Genomic DNA, 16,309 nt, shown 5'->3' on the forward strand with positions numbered 1-16,309 from the left:
CTCGCCACAAGATGGGACGTTTACTACTCACGGGGGCGCCGCCGCATTACTCAAATGTTATCACCTCTGTCGGCGGAGAAATCCATCTGTGCTCACACACAAAGCGGACGATCCATCATCTTGACTCCGCCATCGAAGCGGTGACAGTAATGACAGGCAGGGATGGATCTCGGGGCAACAAGGCGCTGCGCTCAAGTGGCAACTTTCTGTCACCAGAATCGATTTTATTTTTCTTACTTTTTTTTTTTCTGAGGATGAAGTTGTCAGCAGAAATTGTATTTTCTCTTGAAAAGCTTGCCGACTCGTGGGCAAGAGGCTGTTTAAGTTCTCTCCACATTTATGGAGAGGAGCTGTTTATCTGGCCCACATTGTTTGACAGCTCTAATTAGGCCACAGAAGAGTTTCTCCCGCTTTGCGCCGCGGTCGACTTTGGAGAATCAATGAAGGATTTACAGTGGCTTTAGACTGCACACACGAGGCCTCCAGTCTTGCTGACTAATTGGGTGCAAATGCTGAGTAGTGTGTGAGGGTGTGAGTTAAGTCAGCAGGAATTGTTTTGTTTGGCCAGAGCTACACGTTCAAAATAACGGCGTGGAATAGGACAACACTGGAAGTACTGACATAAGCCTGTTTTGAGATATCTCAATTCCTCAGTAAGCCATAGTATTGTTAGTTGTTCTTCGCTGAGGATCAAGAATATGCGCCTCCAGGTATTGTTCTCTAGCCTGTGTATGCCTTTACTATTACGCTAGCAATGGCTTGTTTCTTGAAAATCCCATTCGTCGGGTCATTTGGGTCTCAAGGATGTTCCAGGCGTGAACTTGACACTCGTTAACTTTTTGTTGGGATTGATGCAGCAGCCCGTTGAGGCAGCAAATTCTTGTTGTGCATATTCGTAAAGACCAACTTCAGCGATGCAAATTTTAGCTCCACTCTATTTGAATGCCAAACAAAAGAGTGCTTCTGTTATTTTGCTGCAATCAAATGTTCTCTTTGCATCCTGGCATAACCCTCACTTTGTTATTGTTGTCTTCTCAACATTTACTGCACTCTACAAGTGTGGGGGTCATGCGTAGCCACACGTCATGTAGGTCAAGCAATCTTTTTTTTTTTTTTCTCCACACGGGGTTTGATTTATTTGAGCATTTATATGTGCGCTTGAGGAAGCGCTCACTCTTGCGTGACGTCGGCCCCGCAGGGCGCGCGCCAGACGAGGTCGGCGGCTTGGCGAACCTGACAAACGAGGTGCGCGCGTGCCTCGGCGAAGCCACGCGTTTGTGGCCAACCCACATCTGGGTGGGATAAAAGTGTTGGGGTGGGGGGGGGACCCGGAAGAAGATCTAGTTTCTCGCAACTTCTCTCTGCAGGTTCATTCAGGAGATTGAGATGAATATGGGTGCAGGCCAGGCCAAGCAGTGCCAACTCCGAACCTTCTTGACGTACTACATCAACGACCTTTTCCTCAACCAGGTCGGCGAACAGACTTCTCCTATTGTCAAGACCCTCCCCTCCGCCCACCCCCACCCCAACTCATCAAATCCTTCGTCGTTCAGGTCCGTACAGAGATCAACAAAGAAATCGAGGCAGTGAGCAAGGCAGCCGACCCCTTGAAGATCCTCGCCAGTGCCGACACCATGAAGGTTCTGGGCGTACAGAGACCCGTGCTCCAGGTGAGGTACTCACACGGGGCACCAATAATCCAGCTAGCTATGCAAAAATCACTTGGTAGCCACGGTGGCTAATAGACAAACAGGTAAGTGTTTGACCACTGCACACTTCGTCGCTGTCATCCATGTTGGCTCAAAGTGGCTATTTTCACACGCACATGCACTTTAATTGTGTTTGTTTTGTCAAGAAGGACAGCGTCAAAAGAGTTTATGTTGCAGCTCTGCGATGTGTACAGTATTTGTGTGTCAGTGTGTGTGTGTGTGCTCTGCGGCTGCTCATCTTCCATGCTGCAAACGTCAGTGGCAGTTCATTACGGAGGGAGCGCGAGGCAGTGGGTGTTCGGAGTTCAGCAGGGTTTGTTTACGGCTCGGGCCCCTCCTTAACGAGAGGAGTGCAGCATCTTGCTAATTATGCTGCTGTGGCTAATGAGCCTTTCTGTTGAGAGTGGGGAGCGCGCAATAAAGCGCCGCCTTTGTTTGGGATTTTTATTGTTTTTAATTGGGTTGAATAAAAGAGCCCAGCACAATTCGGCAGCGTCTTTCCAATCCTTTTTTTTTCTTCTTCCATTTTTCAGGCATCCATTTGCTTCCTATGTGTGTGTGTGTGTGGCAAGGCTCCAGTGTCTCCAAACAAACAAAATTTCTCGATGGGCGGTCAGGGAAATGAATTTTTCAATTTTAGCACAATTCCACATAGAAATCAAATGGCTAACCAAGCAATCACGCGGGCAGCGTCGGCGCTAAAATAAAGCCAGAGCGAAAAAGGTGGTGCAACAGAAAAGTGGCGCCTAATCGGGCTGCGGCAGGAATCAAAATGCAAAGTGAATCGAGTCGAGAGAAAAATTGAAGTTCGGTTATTTCAAGGCCTCGCAGTGCAATGCATTTTGATTCCTGCCGCAGCCCGTTTAGCCGGCACTGTAGCTCCTCTTGAGTTCATTGTAGTGAAACACATCATGCAATTATTGCCTCAACTACAAGCTTTTGTGTCTTTCTCTTTCAATATACTTTGCATTTTGGTTTCTTTTGCAACTCGTTTCGGGAGTTGCCTAAATCAACTTTACCTACTGCAGTGTTATCGTGAACGCCGTTTTTATTTGTACTTCGTTTGCAGGCTGTTTAGGCGGAAGAGCATTTTAACTTGAGTCCATTGCAACTTCTGTAGTCTTGTCGCGAAATACATTTGCAACTACCAAAATAATGATAACAAATGTCCCATCCACTTCCTGTCATCTTTGCATTCTGCTACAGCCCGTTTAAGCAGCAAATCAGGTGAACTTGAGGAGGCAACTATTGCATGATATACAAAGCACTTTTTGGTACATACTTTATTCATTTCCTGTTTACTTTGCATTTCATTTACCGCCACAGCCCGTTGAGGCAGCAAGATATCTGAGCTTGAATGAACCGAGCGACTGCTCTGCTTCTCAGGCGAGCAGTTTATGTTCACAATACGTTTTCCAGGATAGGAACCTGGCACTTTTAATTCCAAAAAGTACCAACTTAAGTCCGTTGTGAGCTCCACGTCCTCACCGGTTGCCTTAGCGACTACGGTGGATGATTAAAGATGATGGTGACTGCGCCGTAAAATGCTTGCGAGGGTTTGCAATTACGTAGCAGATGTGCCTTTGTTGCCGGACCAGAGTGCGTCTTTTTTTACTTTTTATTTTGCACATATGTGTCAGTGCGCCAGGTGTTGTCATGGACACGCACGCATGCGCACACCTACACACCATTGGCATCATAACCTTCGGGGCTGATGAGAGGGAGAGAGACAACTCAATATAGTTTCAGCACATTAAGCACACTGTGCCGGGCCGCAGCCTCATATGGGAAACCATAGGGGAGCACATTTTATGGATGCATCTGCTCACTTGCGGCCGTTGAAGCATGCTAAACTGCTAATGTGAGCTAGAGGTGCGACTGGAGGAAGGTATTTCGGTTTAGCATTGAGATTTAAAAAAAAAAAATTCCAGGGCAGTGTAAATGAATGAAACTGCTGTTAATCTGTTTTTAGCCTCACAGTATTGCCTGCGATGAATGGGGGGGTTGACTATAACGCGGTTATTTTTATCTATCTTACATGAGTAGGTCATATTTTTTTTGTCGCCCCACCGCTCCTTCGTGAGCATATTATTTATGGCTGCATTTCGGCACGTATCGGCTTGTAATAAATCACGTTGCATGGTGATAAATCCGGGACCCCTTTTGCGTCACTTCTCCCTGGCTTCGGGGCCATCGCCGCACACGAGTCAACGTGAACGAGCGCCTATAAACAGTACCCACTCAGTTAATAAGTAAAATCGATATCGGGGTTTGATTTGCCTATCACGAGTCGACAGTGGTTCCCAAAGGGGGCTACCTTGTCTCGTGTACTGTATGTACAGTATATCATAGGGTAATAATAAGATGATGACGAGCCTGACGCATACTGGCTTACACAGGGTGGCCCACTTAAAAGTAGCCCGGATTTTTTTTTAAATTAAAATATTTTTTTAATTTTTTTCAAAACATGTATTTAATTACGTGAATGTTACAAGTGACCCAAGTCTTTCCAAAACCTGTTTTTATTACTTACAGGTTACAAGAGATGCTGGAAGTGTCCCCCATTGACATCTATACATTTTTGAGCACGGCACAGGATGTTGGCTGATACTGACTGCAGCTCTGCTAAGGTGATGCTTCGGATAGTGTTGGTGATGTTCTGTTTGAGTTCGTTCAGGGTATGAGGATTATTTGCGTACACCTTTTCTTTTAAATTCCCCCATAGATAAAAATCGCATGAGGTCAGGTACTCCTTCTTCCAACAAGATGGTGCAACATGTCACACGTCCCACATGTCACTGGCATCCATTCATGAAGTCTTTACGGAAGAGCGAACTGTGAGCAAGGGGTTATGGCCACCACGGTCTCCGGACCTGACCTCATGCGATTTTTATCTATGGGGGAATTTAAAAGAAAAGGTGTACGCAAATAATCCTCATACCCTGAACGAACTCAAACAGAACATCACCAACACTATCCGAAGCATCACCTTAGCAGAGCTGCAGTGAGTATCAGCCAACATCCTGTGCCGTGCTCAAAAATGTATAGATGTCAATGGGGGACACTTCCAGCATCTCTTGTAACCTGTAAGTAATAAAAACAGGTTTTGGAAAGACTTGGGTCACTTGTAACATTCACGTAATTAAATACATGTTTTGAAAAAAATTAAAAAAATATTTTAATTAAAAAAAAAATCCGGGCTACTTTTAAGTGGGCCACCCTGTATATGGTCCACAAGGACTGAGAGATAAAGTCCTTAGAGGTGAGTGTCCATTCACTGATAAGCTTGAATCATATTTTTTTTTTTGGGCTTGTATGTTTCACACGTGTTTATGTTTGTGTGCAGGAATCAGATGGTGAGCTCAACACATAAGCACGTGCGAGCTAAGATGCTATCTGTCCGACTCTCTGATTGATTCATTTAATTAGAGTTAGATCGAGGCAGAATAGATGAAGAGTGGAGGCGAGCGAGGGTTACGGTTACGCTGCTGGATAGCTTGTCAGATTGGCTCCATTTATCTTGGTCCAAAGTAAAGCACCGACAAACCCCGCCCCCTTTCCTCATCCCTCAACCACCACTGCACACATTTTTTTGGGGGGGGGGCACTTCAACATGCGAGCAAGATGTAAACTAGCTTCATTGATTGATTATTAATCAGGCGGCAAATCAGTCCATTTAAAATGAACATCATTAATAGTAGAAATGTCCCACAGTTCTTTTGATGGGGGGGAATCCGAGTCCAAGTCGCTTGATTGACCCCCTAAAAAAAACAAAAAACAATTATCACTATTGTATGTGTAATATATATCACACGCATGTTGCACCACAAGTGAACCGCTAATGATGTTGACCTTTCGGCATTTATATTCCGACGTGCTTGCGTGTGTGTGTGTATACGTGTGCGCATGTGCGTGCGTGTGCCCAACCTCCACCTACCGTAATGACACTGACCTTTATTGTTTGTCGTGATGTGTGTAGGCAACGCTTATTTGCTTCCTGCTGATTGCCTCCATGCACAAACGCACACACATGCGTGAGAGAAAGGGTAGGGGGGGGGGGGGACTCTTTTATAAAGCAGACCCCCAGCACCAATCGGTGGGTGCAGCAATCACAGCACAATTCACCTGTTGGCTTCATCAGCCCTGTGATTTGGACTCAAGTGGGAGTGAGGGATAAGGAAAGAGGATGGATGATTTACACACACATACTCACATACCGTTTTAATTTGAAAGCACCCTGCAGCGGTTGTCTGAAGCATCTGACGCTAACATGCTAATGTTGGATAATGTTACTAGCAAAAGAGGAAAAAAAAACAAAAACACCAGTATTACTGCTGCGTTTTGAGCAGTTGTGGCTGTCTTCTTCAGTTGTACTGTATCCTGATTTGGGGATCATACTGCACCCGGTGGCCAAGTCGGACACAGCAACCACCAACCATACTGTGTTTACAATATTTTTACAATATGAACAAGCGCTATTTTCTAGATTTAAAAACAGACATTTTATTTTGAAGCCAGGGATGGATTTTTTAAGTAAAGACTGTCACACAGTCTTGTCACGAAATGAATCGACTTGCATTTCAAAGCACCACTGGATAAATAAATGAGCGCTTTATTCCCACTGAACTGACGCAATCCTCCCCTCGGACTTTGCTTTTTTGGATGCGCGAGGCGCAACCTGCACTGTTATCTTGCGCCAAACACATGCGCTCTCCAGGCTTCCAGCCGGTCTCAACACACCTCTAGCTAAGCGATGCCGCAGTGCTTTGTGTTGGTATACGTGTATACACACATTCGAAAGAGTACAATTGGGCCTGCATGTTTTCCGCAGTTAAAACAAATGCCGCGAGGCTTTGACTAAGGAGGAGTAGTCATCTTGGATGTGTATTTGTTTTATTTTTTTAAATACTGGGCTTGAACTTTAATTAAATAACCAATATTATTGATGTTTTGTTGTTTCTTTCAGAGCGCTGGAAACGTCTGTTTGCACCGGTGGTGCCTCTTTTTTGTGGGGGGAGGGCATACCATTGGGAATTAAGGTTGCCTGGGTGCCCAAATTGGTTTCAGTCTACAGCCCTGCAATGTAGTGAAAAAAAAAAAGAAAGTCAAAATGGATCTTAAAAGTGCTCAAATGTAACCTTGAACCAACTAAGAGCACCCTTTTATATTGACATTGACTTAATGAGATGTGACGATAAATGCGAAGACTTTGTATAATTTTGCGGGCATCCATTAGAATAATGAACATGGGAAGTACAAAAAAAAATATAGCCAACAAAGAGATAATTAGTATAATGGATTTTTGCTCCACTGCAAGGACTCAAATTGCACATCTTAACTCTTTGGATTGTTTATACCAGGACGCCATATTTCATTTTTTACGCGCGTGTGTGTGTGTGTGTGTTTTGGGTGAGAATGGCGGGTGTGTAATATGGCAGTCCATCTGCAAGCAGCCAAGTGTGATATTGCTGCTCATCTTTCAATTAGAACACTTACACAACGCCGCGTCGGAAAAGGCGGTGATGGCGCCCCGTGAAAGAGACGTTGTTTTCTTTTAGGGACTCAATTTCATCAGCCCGCTAGCGATGTGATCATTCCGCCGAAATGGGAGCACCCTTTTTTTTTTTTTTAAATCACGTGATTCTCCCAACACGTCATCCATCTTTACCTCTTTATTTACTTATTATTGCCCTCGCCAGGTGCGATAAATGCTTGAGGTTGTTTGGATCATTGCTGTTTTATTTTTGCGTTCTGTTATGGGGCTGTTAGGAGTTTTTTTTTTTTTTTTTCAGAGTACTTCCCCACACAGTTCGCCCAAAGAGCCGCGCCGGCTGCGGACATGCGAGCCGTCCGCCATGTGTCAAGCGGGGGGGGGAGCCCATGTGTGACTTTCTCCTGACGTTGATGAATGATGTGTCAAGAGCGCACTCCTGTCGCCCGCCTCACTCAAGAGAGGGGCGAACCATGTTCCTCTAAAAGGGGTGATCATCTTGTGTCGTGTGTATTATTTGGGCGCCGGAGAACATACATTGTGACCTCTGGATGACCTTGTGGGTCACCCCCTATTTCATGAGGTTGGAGGTGTTGCCGTCCACATGACACTCCGGGACCATTCTAGCAGCTTCATCCTTTTAGCGCATTAACGTAATTCCCAGTTTGTGTTTTTTTTTTTTTTTTAGCTCACAGCACTAAAGCAAATAACCACTTTTAGCAACAGCATCCGGAGCATTAACAGCCCTTTTTCTCCGATGGGAGTGCACGGCCATCTTTTTTTTTTTTTTTTTTTACTCTTAATGACAGCAGTTTACCCCCATCAAACCACGACATGCATTTGCAAAGCCCGGGCTCAGATATTCCTCTGTGGCGGCGCTTTTAAAGCGGCGGCGTGGTAAAAGAGTAGATGCAAAGTGCACGGCGGCTCGCTTTCAGGGCTTAATGCGGCAACACTGGCGGGAAAATGTGTGTGCTTTTCACTCAATAGCATCGCGTATTGACCTTTAAGAATGAATCATTATGGAAGTGAGAGAAAGAGACGTGTAGAAACGGACGGACGGACGGGGTTTGTTCTCTCCGATGGAATGGTCAACGAAGATGGAGTAAAATGCTCCCTTCGCCAATCGGTCCCTTGATTACTTTTTAATGATTTCTGGCGCCCGAGACAAATGGCCGCGTTAAATGGGGAGAATTAGACATGGGAAAAGCGTCTGTTGGCCGAGAAGGCATGCATTGTTTACTTTTCTTCATTCAGCCAGACTTGGACCGCTTTCGAATTTACGTATTCTCATTATTGTTGTCTCCCTTAAATACTTTCAAAATGACTCGTCTCGCATTATCACACAATGGATCCCCTCGCGAGTAGGGAGCGGGGGGGTGCCCGCGTCCGCCAACGCCGAACCAATATTGATTTGGATCGGCACCAAGCGGTAAATCCTCATGGACTCACACGTGTGCCTTCACTTTGTCTTTAAAATCAATGCGTTACGCAGAGATCATTTCAAAAAACAAAGTTTGAAAAATGGATGCCACGTTGTTATTATCGCCTCTCGTCGTCCTGCAAGGCTGTGTGTGCTTGCTTGTCCACAGCCAGGATCTGACTGTGTACATTGCCGGGTTCGAGGCCCTGCTACGGATCATTACAGCTCCCAGCGGAGAGGCAGCTCGGTGTGCGTTGCCTGCTGGTGACATGATGAGCGAAGGGGAAAAATGAAAACTTACAAACAAACAAAAAAAAAATCTTGTAAAGCATCAGGAGTCATTTGTTGCGTTCTCCCCCGCTTGTTTTGTTCTGCCCGCAGAGCACCGTGGTGGTTGAAAAGTCCATCCAGGACCTGATGAATCTCATGCAGGACCTGAGCGCCTACTCCAACCAGTTCCTGGAGATGATCTGCGACAAACTCAAAGAGTATAAAGAGATCTGCAACACAGCCTACAGGTACGACCTTTGAAAATCGCATCTTGCAATGAAGGACTAACAATCCTTTCCGTCCTCAGGGGGATAGTCCAGTGCGAGGAGAAGCTGACCATCAGCGCTTCCTGGTCCAAAGACGAAGATATCAGTCGCCTGCTTCAATCTCTCCCCAACTGGGCAAACATGGCCCAGCCGAGACAGACGCGACAGAAACGAGAGGACGAAGAGGACTTTACCCGGTAAACACTGATACATTTATTACACAATAAATACTGAGCTTTTTTTTTTTTTTTTTTTTAATCTTGCACTCCACACATAGAACATACATCTTGGAAAAAAAACTATAATTAATTCTAAAACTAATAAAAACTAAAAAAAAACATATTTGAAGGCAAAATAAAATACAACTAATAGAATCTTCAAAATAAAATTATAAAAAGTAACAAGCACGTCAAAAATGCATGATAATAATCAATCAAATAGCCTCATTGAATTCATGTATCTGTTTGACAATCACGGCAATTACACTCCCGCCCCATTAAGTCTTTTCCATTTACAAATTATAAACACGCTTCGCAAATCGAAGGACTTCTAGCTCAGTGAAGACATTGTAATTTCTCTTGTTTAGCCCCAAGGAAACAGGTTGAGGATAGACCACGCGGACAAATTGACGTCTTAATCCCCCATGACGCAGGGCGGCGTTTGCCAAGGAGTCGGAGGTCCTGACGGGCAACCTCGGCGACAAGCTCATCCCCGACAACGAGATACTCCGCGACGTCAGCGATCTCAAGTCTCTGGCCAACCTCCACGAGAGCATGGAGTGGCTGGCCGGCCGCCTCAAGGCCTTCTTCGCGAGCCTGCCTCAAGGTTCCGGTGAGTAGCAAGCCGCGGGCACATGACACGCTTCAATCTTTTTCACACATCATTCATTCTATTCGGCTTGTTATTAGCGAAGCCACTTAGCGGCGCCCGGAGGGGGTGTGCTACGTTGGCAAGCAAATGTCACTGTTGAGAGATGGTGATTTATTTTTTTTTCTCTCTTGCAAAAAGTCATACTTGTGAAATCCGCGCGGCGCAAACTTGAGATTTGTCAGTCGAAGTCACCTGCAGCAATGAAAAGATCCCAGAGGCCGTGCTGCCTGTTGCTCGTTGATAGTGTCGACTTTGCAGCTTTACCCCCCTCCCCCCATGACTGCTGTAAGCTGCTGCTAAAGTAGTCTCCAATTTTTTGTGTTCATTGTACGCAGACAGTGGGAATCTGCCTCATTGCCGCGGCAACAGGATTTGTTGATGCCGACAACCACGCCCGGAAATGTCCTCCTCATGCAATGACTGTGAAAAGTGACAGAACAAAATCACATTTTACCAAGGAATGGAGACGCAATGAAACTTTTTCTCTGCAGTGCCGCTTCAACCCGCGCTCCTTTTGAGTTTCCCCCATTAGCATGTGCAACTGCACGCCGCGGCTAATCGGAACTCTTGTCACCTTTGCGCCTTTTATCCGCAGAGTCACTCAACCCTGCGCCTCGGGTGCGTATGCGATCCGTCGGCTTTCCCATCGAGGGCAATTTGGAGTTGCTCGCTTTCCTCACGTTGGCCGTTTTCAAAAATGTTCAAGAAGAGGACCGGGCAAATTAATTGTCATTAATTCGTGTGTGTGTGTGTGTGGGGGGACGAAGGGAACTTACTTATCATGCACTGACAGCCCGAGCATTGTTCATTATTTAGTGTTTGCCGAACTGATGAAGGACCAAGTGTGCGTGCCCACGAGCGCGTGTTGATGTGTATGCGAGAGGCGACCGCGGGGAAGAAAGGGACCCCACCTTATCGTATCCCGCCCGCCCCCTCATGTCCATGCCTCTCAAAATTGGATTTTATATTACAGGAGCAGTCAGGTATGAACAACTCATTTTCCTCTTCTTTTTTTTTTTTTTTACACTTTTATATCTTCTATATTCCTTTGATGCCCTCCATCATCAACTTGAGAGCATTTCCTGTTTGGTTTCAGTCGAACATACTGAGGAATGTTCGCCGGCGCGTTGATGAGGCTTTGACTTTGTGTGCTAAAGAGGTCACGGATGACAATCGACTGTGAATTTGCATTTGGAAAAAATGGCGTCTTATCGGGCATCTCGTTGGCTATGGATGTTGACAACAAAGGCAGAAAAAGCGTCACTTTGTCATACATCAAAATGGCGCCTGTGACAAAGCCAAAAATACTTTAAGAAATGGCAAAAAAAAAATGTTTTTTTTTTTTGGCATCTCGTTTTATTTCACTGAACTATGTGGAGAACAAAATATTTGATGACCTTGATGATTTTTTTTATGCGTATGCATTTAGGTCGGTTGGTGTCATGAAAAACATGAGTTCAAGCCCTCTTATCTCCCTCGCGACATCATTTGACAACAATAATCGTCGTTTCCGCGTAACCTTGACTGCGTACTTTCCACCGCGTCCATTAAAAGCGAGCACTTTGACTAAAATCCTCATTGCTATTCCGAACGGAGCACGACCTGGAGGCGTGCGTGCAACAGGAGATGATAGCGTTGTTTGTTCCAGCTGAAAAAATATCATCTTTTCGCTTCATCCTCGTGGAAATGCCTTGCGGAGAGTTTTTATTTTATTTATTTGTTTTTTGTTTTTTTTTTTCAAATCCCCAAACTCGTGAAGACGTTCCCTGCCTTCCTTTCTCACCTTCTCAGTGGGCGCCGCTCAGATGCTGCACTCGCTCTACCAGGGGCGGCAAAATAATTAATAACTCTCCTCCTCCGCCTCTTCTTCGCTTACTTACTCTGTCGTCCGTCGCTCATGAATCATTCATGGTGCGCGCCGCCCCTGCAGCATGCTCTTCTTTGCTCCCCGTTCCTCCATTTTCCCACAAAAGGATGTTGGTCAGGGCTCGGGAGGCTCAGAGGAGATCGAGTTCTTCCCATTCCGCGGTTCTTCTCTTTGGGTCACTTTTATACTGCACGTACAGCACTTTGTATGCAGCAATGGTTGTTTGAAAGTAATCTATAAATACAGCCGAGTTGAGATTCCACGTGGGAATCTACAAGTATGCCTTTGTGCGTTTGGCCGCGCATGTTTGGACAACCCCCGGAGAGACCCCGCCCCCGCTGCGTCTGCCACCGCCGTCTCCCTCTTTCTTTATCTTCAGGCGGCCGACGCAAGCGTGACGTCGGAAGGTTCCTCGGGCCGGCGTCTTGGACTCCTAATGATCTGATAAGTCGACCGTGGGGAGTATCGGCCTAAATTCAATCACGGGAAGTCAATTAACGCCCATTCCCGGGAGAAATCACGCCGCACCGACTCTTATTGGCTCGCCTCATTACAGAGGGCGAGGAGATTGATATCAAAGCGGCGACAGGAGGCGAGGAGATATCTCCACTTGGTTTGACTGTAGGACGCTCCAAAATCATCTGTACTAGTTAAATAACCCGAAAATCCTTCTGTGCGAAATGAAAGCGTACTCAAAAGAAATTCTTTATCTTCCATACGTCTCGCACGAGTTGAGTCACATCCAAACTGCATTGCCGTGTTTGCCTCGCCGATGGGATCGGACTTGACCCGCAAGTGGCCGATATTTGCCCAACGCTCTCCCTTCTTATCGCCGGAGGTTCATTTAAAGTAACTCTAATGGGGATTGTCACGTCCACGAGTACAAACAGAACGCTCGGACTACACGGGAGTTCTCGCCTTGCGAGGAACTCTGCAATTACGCTGATAAGACTCCCGCTCAAACATGCGACGACTGGAGATGTTGGATGAATAGGAAGGTTCTGGATGTTCAGTGCCAGTTGCATACAAATGGGTTCCTCGAATGTTATTTTCAAGTCACCTTCTATCGTGGGGGGCCAAAGGTGCACCTGTGCAATTGGCCAATTATTATTTTTGATGAAGGAATTGGGAGTACGTAATACATATTAGCTTGCTAGCTTGTTTTTTTAATTGCAAGGAATAATTAGGAACAAAATATGTTTTTTTTTTAGTATTTGGTTTTATCCTAATTTATTAGATTCATTTTTTTCTTATTGTTTTTATTTTGGGAATTTCTGATCAAAATTTTGTTTATTTTTCACACCATTTTTTTATTGTATTATCGATTGTTTTGTTTTTTTTTTATCTATTTTTTATCATTTTGTGTGTGTGCTGATTTGCATTCATGTGTGACCTTCGCAAAGGCGTGACGCGTAGCAGGGGAGTTGGCCGCGCGACTGCGGCACATCGATCGCCGACCCCTGCATTCTCCGAACTCGACATCGCATGCGCTCGCCTCATTGACCAAATAGACTTACATATGAGTGACGGGGCCAATTTCTCTCCCCCGTTCGCCAATTTACAACCATTGATCTACACCGGGCTGAATTTATACACACTCATCATGCCTTCATGCTCGAACCCCCCCCCCCCCCTTTTTTTTAACACTCACATCCACACGTAGATCCTTTGTGTGACTAACACCGCAGTGCGCCGACACGCGCTCCTGCTGCCTCAGCACAAGCGGCCAAAAGAAGTGCAAAGGCGAGCTGAAGGACGCAACCTGAAGTTGGGTGTCACTCTCGTTTTGCAGGTTTGGCTCTGTGCTCGTCCGACAGCCAGGCCATGGGCGATGGCGAGCGCAACCGGGAGCAGATCCTGCAGACCCTCGGTGACCTTTGCAGGGCCTTCCAGGACATCGCCAACCGCTGTCTGCTCACATTGCACCTGGAAGTCAGGTAGGTACGCGTGGATCTGAGGTGCAATCACGAAGCATAGTCTTGACATATTCACATGCTCAAGATCAAGCCAGAGATAATGAATTATTTGCCTCGTTTAGGGTGTTATTTCATATTAATCATATCACCGTTTAAAAATATATATATTAAATTATTTTTTTTATGTAGTTTGTAAAAAGCATCACATTTATAGTATACATGCTGTATATATATATCACATTTTTCATTTATTAAATTTCAATTAAATTTATATGTATATTTTCATATATATTTTAATATATATTAAAATATATATTTATATTTTAAATTAATTTATATTTATATTTTATATATATTAAAATATATTTAATATATATTTTAATATATATGTATGTGTATATATATATATATATATATATATATATATATATATATATATATATATATATATATATATATATATATATATATAAATATTCACATTTGTCATTTTAATTAAAATTTGTCAAAATGTAATCCGTGACCAGTAGCACCTTTTTGGCTTTGGGATACCAAATCCCCCCCCTCCCAAAAAACATGAACAGTTTTTGTGAGATACAAAAATATATGTTGGTCAGTCATCATTTTTCATCATTTTCATGTCTTTCCACATCCATTTTTTTGGCAAGATGACATTCTGTTGCCTTTTACACAAAGCAACTGCAAAACACATGGGGCGAAGTTTGTTACTCAACCTCAATGACGACGCTTTCCGAGTGGGAGCAAAGGACAAACTTGACATTTTTCTGTAGGTGTAACCAATTATTTGTCCCATCCAGTGTAGGTGTTTTCAATCTTTTATAATATCCGAGTTAATTTACCACACCATAACCCTTCTTCTCCCCCCACCCCACCTGCGAGCCTTTAATAGCCCCCATCAAACCACTTCCTGTAACTTACACAACGTTGTTGATGCTTTTGAGTCAGAAAAAGGGATGGGAAGGGGAAAAAAAAAGGCCCCCACCCACCCACCACCCGCAGGCACGCGCGCTGCAATACGCTACACTCCATTGGCTCCCCTCATCCGCAGAATTTCCCCCGATAGTTGTACCAGTTAAATGAAGCCGTGAAGAAGAAAGCGCGCGGGGGGTGGGGGGGTGGCAGAGATGAGCGCCCGGGTCAGAGGAGGCGAATTGCAATAGATTGTTTCTTTATGCGGGCTTCTTTATGAATCTTTACGATATGGATTCTTTTTATTTCTTTTTGCAAGGTGCTGTTTCTTCAAAATAACAGGCCGATGTCTATTTTTGGAGTAAAATATCTTTTTTTTTTTTTTTGTCATGCTTGAGGCATTGCTGCTTGTTTCCGGCACCATCCCGCCACCTGTTGCTTTTCGTGAGGCGTCCATGTCAGTTGCAGAAAACGCGGTTGCACGTCCGAGCCTGTCCCAGATTTAACCTACCTTCAAACTGTGCATTTGCTGTTAGCTGACATTAATTACTCACTATGTTTACTAGTGGCCTGCACAAAAAAAAATTACCCTTCCCCATCAAGCAGTGTCGGCTCACTTGGAGCTGAAACAGATCAAATGAATAAGGAATGAAGTCTCGTTTGCCGAGCCGAAAGCTTCATTTTGCTCCGCATTCTTCCGCAATTAAGTGCTTTTGAACCCAACAGTTTGCTCCAGGGCCTTTGGGGGTTGGGGGAGGAGAGCTTTTGTGCTTTAAAGGCTGCGGGGCTGTGTGTTTACAGGAATTTTGTCATGTGCCGCGTTTTCAACTCCTAATCATATTTCCCCGCTGCGACGGCACCCAGCTGCGATGAGCAGCCGCGAAAACTGTCATCGTTCAAGAGTTTGAAATCAAGGTCTCTTTTCATGCAGGGTGCACTGCTTCCACTACCTGATCCCGCTGACCAAGCAGGGCAACTACGCCATCGTGGCCAACGTGGAGAGCATGGACTACGACCCGCTGGTGGTCAAGCTCAACAAAGACATCTCGGCCATCGAGGAAGCCATGGCGGCCGCTTTGCAGCAACACAAGTTCCAGTACATCTTTGAAGGTAAGTCGGCGGGGTTTCATCTGGAGCTGTTTGGTGGAATGACACCGCGTTCATTCTGCCATTCGGCGCAAGAGCGGTCACAGAAGTGCTTTGCGTGTGGTTATCCCGACAAAGGTCTGGGCCATCTGATCTCCTGCATCCTCATCAACGGCGCCCAGTACTTCAAGAGAATCAGCGAGTCCGGCATCAAGAAGATGTGCCGGAACATCTTCGTGCTACAGCAGAACCTCACCAACATCACTATGTCCCGGGAGGCAGACCTGGATTTTGCCCGGTATTCTCATTTTTTTATTGGTTCGGTGGGAGGGTGCGGAAGGCGGTTAAAAACAACCCAAAGTGGCGGCCAGCGTGGAGAAAAGAGCATTGATCAGCGCCTTGTTCTTCCCCTCTGTCAACTTTGATTACGATTGTCAACGGCTTCTCCGTGTCCCCCCCCTTCCACTCTGATTGCGCAGCG

The 16,309-nt window shown here is 45.3% G+C and overlaps 1 protein-coding gene across 1 annotated transcript in view; it reads left to right on the forward strand.

Moving 5' to 3' along the window:
• The window catches only part of exoc4 (exocyst complex component 4), a 48,656-nt gene that overhangs the window by 29,074 nt on the left and 3,273 nt on the right, over window positions 1-16,309 (forward strand). The window contains exons 12-19 of the mRNA XM_052055465.1: window positions 1,368-1,470; window positions 1,554-1,670; window positions 9,005-9,141; window positions 9,201-9,356; window positions 9,812-9,990; window positions 13,689-13,833; window positions 15,674-15,852; window positions 15,967-16,126. Coding sequence (XP_051911425.1) covers window positions 1,368-1,470; window positions 1,554-1,670; window positions 9,005-9,141; window positions 9,201-9,356; window positions 9,812-9,990; window positions 13,689-13,833; window positions 15,674-15,852; window positions 15,967-16,126 — 1,176 coding nt within the window. The remainder of the gene's footprint in view (window positions 1-1,367; window positions 1,471-1,553; window positions 1,671-9,004; window positions 9,142-9,200; window positions 9,357-9,811; window positions 9,991-13,688; window positions 13,834-15,673; window positions 15,853-15,966; window positions 16,127-16,309) is intronic.

The sequence above is a fragment of the Hippocampus zosterae genome, chromosome 21 (assembly GCF_025434085.1).
Source record: "Hippocampus zosterae strain Florida chromosome 21, ASM2543408v3, whole genome shotgun sequence".
NCBI lineage: Eukaryota > Metazoa > Chordata > Actinopteri > Syngnathiformes > Syngnathidae > Hippocampus > Hippocampus zosterae.